Source organism: Chrysochloris asiatica, unplaced genomic scaffold (assembly GCF_000296735.1).
Source record: "Chrysochloris asiatica unplaced genomic scaffold, ChrAsi1.0 scaffold00079, whole genome shotgun sequence".
In the NCBI taxonomy this organism is placed as follows: domain Eukaryota; kingdom Metazoa; phylum Chordata; class Mammalia; order Afrosoricida; family Chrysochloridae; genus Chrysochloris; species Chrysochloris asiatica.
This window is the reverse complement of record NW_006408597.1, coordinates 2813280-2822552: the sequence shown is the minus strand read 5'-3', so window position 1 is coordinate 2822552 and position 9273 is coordinate 2813280. Positions and strand designations below refer to the sequence as shown.

The 9273-nt window shown below is 50.2% G+C and overlaps 1 protein-coding gene across 1 annotated transcript in view; it reads left to right on the top strand.

Moving 5' to 3' along the window:
- Positions 1-7147, top strand: part of VSX2 (visual system homeobox 2) — a 23686-nt gene extending 16539 nt beyond the window's left edge. The window contains exons 4-5 of the mRNA XM_006865531.1: positions 5844-6024; positions 6760-7147. Of these exons, the coding sequence (XP_006865593.1) occupies positions 5844-6024; positions 6760-7085 (507 nt within the window). The 3' untranslated portion in view covers positions 7086-7147. The remainder of the gene's footprint in view (positions 1-5843; positions 6025-6759) is intronic.
- Positions 7148-9273: the final 2126 nt, after the last annotated feature.

The window sequence follows — 9273 nt, the reverse complement described above, 5'->3', positions numbered from 1 at the left end:
TGTAGGTGTATGGATATTATCCTATCACAGACAGTATTGTACTTCATGACAGATCTTGAGATGTTCTTTTTGATGATGAATGCCATGCCATTCCTCTTCAATTTGTCATTCTCAGCATAATAAACCATGTGATTGTCAGATTCAGAATGGCCAATACCAGTCCATTTCAGCTCACTACTGCCTAGGATATTGACGTTTATGAATTCCATCTCATTTTTGGACAATTTCCAATTTTCCTAGATTCCTACTTCATCCATTCCATGTTCCAATTACTAATAGATGTTTACAGCTGTTTCTCTTCATTTTGAGTTGTGCCCCATCAGGAAATGAAGATCCTAGGGCTTTATTCCATTCTTGTCATCAGTGAACTCTACTTTGAGGAGGCTGCTCTTCCCCCCGTTGTATTTTGAGTGCTTTCCAACCTGTGGGGCTCATCTTCCTGTACTATAACTGACAGTATTCTGGCATTCTTCATCATGTTTCAATACTCAGTATTCTGGTGCTGCCTGACAGCGCTCCACTGCTATTTGTAAGGTTTCCAATGACTATGTTAAAGTAGTCTCTCCCTCTTCCTAGTCTGTCTTTATCTGGAAGCTCAGCTAACGCCTGTCCACAGTGGGTGACCCACAACTTGAATGCTTAGAGAGGAACCTTTAGGGGCAGTGGATTTATGTGAATGGTTGAAAGGAGGCTGATAATAGTTATACAACTGGAAGAATGTAATTAATGTAACTAAATGGTACATTTGGTGTATGTAGAAATGGTTGCATTGTTATATGTTTTCCTGTGTATTTTTTAAACAACAATTTAAAAATTAAAAGAAAACATAAGATTAGAACCTACGAAACCTTTGGGAGCAGTTCTATCTTGTCCTATAGGATCACTGTGAGGTGGAATCAGCTCAGCATGCAATATAACCAAGGCTGTCTAATATGAGTCTCCCCCATCTCCTAGAGTGATTATTATTACTAGTCAGTCCAACCTTGCTAAAGAACATGAGGAAGAGGCCAGAGGGCTGCCCCTCTGTACAAACACTGAAATCATAATAATGAGCATTTGTGATTTGTGGTTTGTGTGATAAGAACAGTTTTGGACACTTTCACTTACTTCATTTAATCTGCAAAACAGCCCTATAAAGTCAATTTTTCTTACTTCATATTTAAAGAAACTAAGAGAGAAATCAAGTAACTTGTCCAAGATCACACCGCAGTTATTGTCAGAGCTGTTCAGGACTGGTGACCTCAATGCCTCTTGCAGACTTTGAAGTTCTATGCACATCCTGGTAGCTTCTAGAAAGGGAAGTTATTGTTGTTGTTAAGTGCTGTCGAGTCGATTCCAACCCATAGTGACTCTGGATACGGTTTCCAAGGAGCAGCTGGTGAGCTTGAACCACTGACCTTGCAGTTCAAATGACTTTGCTGTCTGATGCATTAGCCCACAGCACCACACCAGGACTCCAGAAAAGGAAGATAAAGGTATCATTGTCAAGCATGGCTACGGTTCATTCTAATCCCTTGTCCACTTTCCTCCAATATCACTGCGGCAGCCTCCCTGCCAACTGCCCTAAAAAGAAATGGTTTTGGCTGTTCAGGTCTCCTCTATAAATTGGAGCAGCATCTGGTCTTCACAGGGAGCCAGACATTCCAGGAGCTATAACTGAGAGTCTGGATGACTCCTATTTGAATGACCAGCTGGCAGTTGCTCCTCTGGGAAAGTGTAGACAAGAGCAACATTCTGAGCTGCATACCATTTACCAAAATCAAAAGACTCAGGAAAATGGTTCTGCTTACAAAGTTCTTAGTCTGGGCCTCGTTCTTTACCAGTTACTGTTGACTCAACTCCCCAGTGCATCAGAGTAGAACTGTGTTCTGTCGGGTTTTCAATGGCTAATTTTTCACAAGTAGACCAGGTACCTCTGGGTAGAAGTAAACCTCCAGCTTGGCTCAGTTAATAGTCCCGACTCTGTACCTCTCTTTGGTGGTGGTTATGTGCTGTGGAGGCGGTTCCGACTCATAGCAACCCAGTACAGGGTCTCTGAGGCTGCAAATCTTTACGGGAGCAGAAAGCCTCATCTTTCTCCCATGGGACAGCTGGTAGTTTTCAACTGCTGACCCTGAGATAATAACCACTACCAGTACCTCTCTTTAGTGAGCCAATAAAGATGCTGCTTTCACCTGGGAGCCCCACTCTCCACCTCAATCCCAGTATTTAAGGCACTGCACCTTACTAGGTAACCATACAGGGGCGGGTGAGTAGGGCATGTTGGTCTTTGTACCTTCACAATCCCTTCACCAGATCCTTGCGTCTAAACCTGAATGGCAAGGGCTTTCATAAATTTAATCTCAGAACTCATTTGGCTGCAAAAACCTGACCCTTTGTTGAGCCATCTTAGTTTTGCTGCAGAAATCAGAGCTGCTGGATTTGATTCTGAGGTTCTCTAGCTGGAGGGTGTTGAGGTATATACATCACATACCCTTGCTAAAATCTGCCCCCCTCATCCCCCCAGGCCTGGCTAAGAGTCATAGCCCTGTGATTTTGTATTGTATTGAAGCAGGACCTCAAAACAGATGGCTTGCTTATCTTCACAGAGAAAAATTTCCAAGACCTCTGTCTTGGAACCTCCATCACCTGGGGGTTCATTCTTTGATAGCTTCTCTGAGGTGGAGGAAGCCAGAAATTCTTTACATCTTTCTGTGGAGTAGTCCTTCCAGAGTTTGGAGGGAGCTGGATGAGGGGGAGACTGCTTGGTTGAGACAACTGGACACCTGTGTGTGTGAGTGGGGCACTAAGTGCTAATAGGAGGGGGTCGGAACAGGCCAGAGTATCCAGATAGTAAGGCTAGGCAGGCAGTGGTGGGAAGAGACTGAAACGCTGCACAGAGCCACCCAGATGGAAGGCTATAGAGTTTTGGAGGACAGAGAGCAGTCATCTGTTTATTCATTGCTGTGAAGTCCATTTCCATTCATAGCCACCTTAGGTGGTACAGAATAGGACTGCTCCATATGGTTTTCCTAGCTGTAATCTTCTGTTGGAGTGCTATAGGATAGGCACTTGATTGCTAACCACAAGGTTGGCAGTTCAAATCCACCAGTTGGCTCGATGGCACTTTAAAAGATCTTTACGGAAACAGATGGTGAGGTCTTTTTCCCTCAGTGCTGCTGGATGAGTTCCAACCACCAACCTTTAGGTATTCCAGTGCTAACCGACTGCACTCTCAGGAACCTTGCAGGCATCTGTTGTTAAGTGCCACAGAGTCAGTTCTGACTCATTGCAACTCTGTATAGGGTTCCTAAGAAGCGACTAGTGGGTTTGAACCGCCGATCTTGTGGTTAACAAGTCCAGTGCTTATCCTACAGCGCCACGCCAAGCCTGCATCCCTCTAGTGACTTTTAGATTGTTGTTATTAAGTACCGTGGAGTAGGTTCTGACTCACAGCGACCCTGCACAAGGTTTCCAAGGCTGTAAATCTTTATGGGAGCAGAACGCCTCAGCTTTCTCCCACGGAACAGCTGGTAGTTTCGAACTGCTGACCTTGAAGTTGGCAGCCCGACTCATAACCACAACGCTGCCAGAGCTCCTTTTAGGTACTTACAACTTTTTCCTCGGCAGGAATCACCCAGGGCCATTTGGGCCCAGACCAGGAGCAGGTAAGCGCATTTACTTCTGAGCAAACAGCTCTGACCGCAGATGCTAGGTGGTGGCAAAGGTGCGGCCCGCCCAGAGGCGGCGCTGGCCAATGTGGGGGTGAAGAGTGCCTCCCATTTCTAGATGATGCCGGTTATTTATAAATGGAAGACATGTCTAAACAGGGTTACAAACATTTGTGTCCATTTACAGGAGTGCGTATACCGTGAGGTTTTCCCCGGGTCCCGCAGGGTTGATTTGAGGGGGAAGGGAGGGTGGGGTACGAGGCAGGGGCACGCACTCCTCCACCTGGCGGCGGCCACGGGAATCGCAGGAGCGCAGGGTCCTGGGGCCCTCGGGCGGCTCCATCCCGGCTCTCGCGGCAGCGGAGGCAGCAAAGGGTTAAGCTGTCAGCGGCGCGATGTTAAACAGGTGTCAAAGGCGCCACATATATCTGCAGATTGAAATCAAATTCTTTGCCGTATAAAAAGATAAATTACCCAGGCGCTGCCGCGCGTCCCACTCATCACGCCAGCGCCAGACGGCAAGCAATTTTTTTTTTTAATGTGCTAACGACCTAATCAAGCAATCAAGTCGGAGAAGATTGCAGAGTGACCGGGGCAGCCATCTGCCGGCGAGCCCCGCATTCATTCCCCGCGCCCCTGCGCAGGCGGGGGCCGAGGGCGGGAGCGGCCAGGGGAAGAGGGGAAAATATCCTAAACAAATTAACACCCAATTTTGCCCGTCTAATTAGTTAAATGAGAAGTGTTTGGGGTCCCCGGGGAGGGGGCGGCGCGCGGCGCGCGGCGCGGTGCGCGCTGCCTCCCCAGCATTAATTAGTGCGGGTCAATGCCGCAGCTCCCGGGAGAGCCGCCGCTTTAATTTCCCGTGATATTTCAGTGCCTGAGGCCCATCGATTCAAACTGAAATTAACTTATTTTTCAATCAGCCCAGGGCTGCCCCTGGGGGTGACTCTTCTTTTGCCGCCTCCTGAATAGAGCTGGAGCAATTTTTCATCGAAAGCTGATACCTGCGTCGCCGAGGGCGGGGGAGGGGACTGGCGGGGGAAGGGGCTGAGGCGAGGGGATGGAAATTGCCCAGGAAACTAATAGATTTTCCGGAGCCCGTCTCCTCCCTCCCCTCACCCCCACCAGCCGGCGCCTTGCTGTCCCGGGGGTGTCAGGGTCCCTGTGAGGAGGTGAGAGGGGGCCGGCCGTGACTGGGGTCCTTCCAGCATCCAGCAGTTTTCCTTGGGTGTGTCACCTCCCAAGGTTTGTCAGCTACTGAAGTCTCAGGAAGCCTCCTTCCAAGAATCGGCCTCTTGCGCTGTAGACACCTCCAGAGCACTCCATTCTCTTGGAGAAAGCCCTTAAAGGCCTCTCCACTTCCAGGTCCCCACTCCATTTGCTCTCTTACCCTCCAGCTTTGTCTTCATTCCCGGTCCACTAAAGACACTCAAAGGAGTTCTGGTAGCATAGTGGTTACAAGTTAGGCTGTTCATCTCAAGGTCACCAGTTCAAAACTACCAGTGGTTCCGCAGGAGAAAGATGAGGCTTTCTGCATCCATAAAGATTTACAGCCTCAGAAACCCTATACAGGGTGGCACTGAGTCAGAACTGACTCCACAGCACATATAACTACCACCACCACCCAAACTGCTGAGTTGGGTGTGATTGTGAAGATCCGCGTATTTTTGGGGTCGTGGCAGGATGTGGACAGGCCTTCTGGAGTGTCACCTCTTTTGGGGCCAAGGTAGTTTCCCACGTTTTTGGAGACTCAGATGAAATGCCTCCAAGACCATTAATTATCCTTAGCTCCCATACTCACCCCGCAGCCTTCCTGAAAAGCTCTGGCAAAGGGGTTGTGGTGGAGAGGCTGCGATGAAAAGCATTTGTCCCTCTGCAAATCAGGAAAGAGATTCTGGGTTTTCTACTGGGGTTGTGCACACTGACGAGAGAACCACTAGGGTCCACGCTGGGCTTCCACCATTTCCCTCCTTTCGCCCATTGTATGTGTCACAGGATTTGAGGTCCTCCCTCTGAACCCCCCATGAGCCTGGAGAAACCCATTGATAAGCGGACTTAGACACTCTACTGAGAAGTCGGCAGTCACAAGATGGTGGGGTTGCTGGCCATCAAGGGCGCGAGGCCCTTACTTCCCTCTCAGTCACCGGGTGCCATTCTGGCAGGCTCTCTAACCATCTCCTCTTGCACCTGCAGGTTTGGTTCCAGAACCGCAGAGCCAAGTGGAGGAAGCGGGAGAAGTGCTGGGGCCGAAGCAGCGTCATGGCGGAGTACGGGCTCTATGGTGCCATGGTGCGGCACTCCATCCCACTACCGGAGTCCATTCTCAAGTCAGCTAAGGATGGCATCATGGACTCCTGCGCCCCGTGGCTACTGGGTAAGAGCCCGCATCCTCCTCAGGGCCCTGCCCCTGTGGTGAGGGAAGCGGGCCTCCTGGAGGAGGGGACAGAATAAGGGGACATGGGTCACACAGCAGCCTAGAAGAGAGCTCAAAACAGGCCACCCTGTCTCCCCTGGGGGACTCAGAGGGCTCTTGGTCTATCCCTTCCACCTACTTACTGGGTACTTGTTACTCGGCTTGGTAGGAAGGTCTGTATCCTCTCTCTCCTTAACCAGAGGTGGGCTCCTGTTGACTCAAGCAGTGCCCCCTAGGGGACGAAGGGAAGCTTAGTCCATTTGGCTTCCATTCTGACTTTGTCCAAAATACTTATTCCCTTAAACTCCCCAGCCCTCCTGCCTGCCCCTGCCATATGATAAAAGCACCAGCTTCTCTTGGGGTTCTAAGATCCAGATCCCCAGGAGGGAGGGACGTGGAAAGGCAAGTGCTGAACTATGAAAGGTGCAGAATAGGCTTTCCTGGGGCCAGGTGCCCAGGGGCTTGGCATGGAGAAGCCCTCTGTAGGCCTGGTCTCCAGATGCCAGCTTGAAGTTCCACTTCCCTGGCCTCCCACCCCCTCCCCTGCCCCAACCCTGGGGACTTGCATGACTGCGGTATGTGAAGTAAGGTTGCTGCTTGTCCTTAATTCTGGCCTCTCTCTATCTTTGCTGTTTTCAGTTCAAGATGGCTTTCCCAGGCGCTTTTCTAAACCCGAATACCAACAATTCTTTTTAGGGATGCACAAAAAGTCGCTGGAGGCAGCAGCTGAGTCGGGGAGGAAGCCCGAGGTGGAACGCCAGGCCCTGCCCAAGCTGGACAAGATGGAGCCGGAGGAGCGGGGCTCCGACCCTCAGGTGGCCATCTCCCAGGAGGAACTGAGGGAGAACAGCATTGCTGCACTCCGAGCCAAAGCTCAGGAGCACAGCACCAAAGTGCTGGGGACTGTGTCTGGGACAGACAGCCTGGCCCGGAATGGCGAGAAGCCAGAGGAGGACAAGGCCATGGACGAAGACAGGCCTAAGGAGAAGCTGAGTCCACCGCAGCTCGAGGACATGGCTTAGGTCTAGGGGCTCTCAGACACAGAGGCCCTGGACTCTGCTCTTCTCTGTGCCTGTGGTACTGGCCTCTACCGCCATTCCCTGGCCCCACAGGCCCCCCACTCTCCCTTGGGTGACTCCAGGCACAACTCCATGCTGACCAAGGCTTTGGACCACGCTGAACCATCCCTCATCTAGTCCTGACCTCTGGCATCCTTTTCATCCCAGAAGCCTTCTTTGCTGTTGTTCAAACCACCCCCTCCAGCTCTAGCTCTCTCTTATTCAATCCTTTGGCAACTTTCATTGTTCAATTTCACCCCTTACACTCTGTTTTTTGTCTAAAGAGCCCTCCATCCCAGCTCTGCATCCCTGCGGATTCTGCTCCACACATGCCCATCACTACAAACACATTGTCTGCCATGGTCATGACCCTGACTGAGGACCTGCCCCTTCAATTCCAGCCCATGGAACCCCCAGTCCTCAGTCAAAATCTGCTTCCACTGCTTGGCCTGCTTCTATCCAGGGACCTGGACCTGGGCTTCAGCTGCATGAAGGTGCCTCCCTGCAGACCCAGCCACAACCTCTGCCCCCTTCCCAGATGAAACATGGAAGTCTTGGCCTGATCCCCTTGGCCTCTCAGACTCATGCCCTGGCATGGTCACCTTGGCAGCCGCCCTCTCCACACCTAACCTACATGTAACTGATTTCTCCCATCGTGGTGCATGTGGCATCAATGCATAATACTGGTGGGATTCTATGCCCTGGACCCTGTTGAGGGGGCACCTCTCACAGTGCTGTGGCTTACTGACCAGTGGGAAGCCCAAGTCCTCGCTTCAGGATCCCTGGCCCCTGGGCCTCCTGCCTCTCCCAATCTGCAGCCAGTGACTTTGACTTGCCAAGCAAGTATCCTTCCCCTCCAGCACCTTGCAAATTACTGCTTCAGATATGCCCCACCTTAGAGCAACCCATTCTAGCTGTTAGATGCTGCAAACCCTGCCTGGAGAGGCCAGACCTGGAGTTAGCCTGTGGCTGTAAATATTCAGCAGAAGGTTGTGGGAAAGGCTGGAAGGGGGAGAGCAAGGCCAGAGAAAGACCTAAAGTAGGGTTCAGGCGCACATACCTTTATGCCAGGTATATGCCCTGATGGGAGACCTGATGTGGAGTTGTACATAAGCAGTGGACTGCTAATTGCAAAGTTGATGGTTCAAACCCACCAGCCACTCCTTGGAAACCCTGTATAAAGTTGTTATTAGTCAGAACCGATTACAAGGCACTCAACAACAATGCCATGATATATAGTTACAAGAATAATATTGACAAGGTAGTTATACTTTGCTAAGGCATTGGGGGCTGCTGCTTCCTATCTGCTGATGGGAGAACCTGTGGGGATGGACGGCCTTGTTGAGCCCACCAGACCAGGCACAAGACCACCCGCCCATGACATTTTGCTCTACTCTCCACCACCTTTGCAGGGAATACCTTGTACAAGAAAAGCCTGAGACAGTGAGTTGTAATTTGATTTCTGTATCAAAAGTTGATTTCTTCATTCTGTTCATGGAACGGTCCCCTCAGTTCTTGTCTTTGTCCCTGTTGGTTTGAAGTGTTAGGTCGTAACCCCTGGTGTGTAAATAATGTACATACAGTGAGGTGTTGGAAATATGGAACTGTAATAACTTGTAGGTATTCTAAAGCTGTGATTTCTCTGCCATTTTCTGTAAAGATACAAGTAAGAATAAAATTGGTGTAAAAACAGCCCCGGAGGGGTCCAGGGTCCTCCATGGGTGAAGACGGTGTGTGTGTGTGTGTGCTACAAAAAGTAAACTCACTATGTTGTTTGTACTCAGAATTACTAGGTTTCTCTTCCTAAATAGCTCCAATTCTAGAGGCAGGAGTGGCCTTCTCTCCCACTGATCTGACACCCCCCTTCGATGACGTTTGTCACTGACATGAGGCCCTCCCCCACTGCAGGCACAACTTAGATGTTCCAGCCATGGAGCCCTATGTTATGACCACACAATAAGTTACATTTACCTTTCTCTCTCGTACATACCTATAAGAATGACCCCATTTTCTTCACACCTCAGGTGAGCTCACAGTCCATGTGGGTCCTCTTAAGAGTTCTGTCTCCCTTTTGTGTTGTTATGTGCCGTGGGGTCGGTTTCGACTCATGGTGACCCTGTATAGGGTTTCTGAGGCTGTAAATCTTTACAGA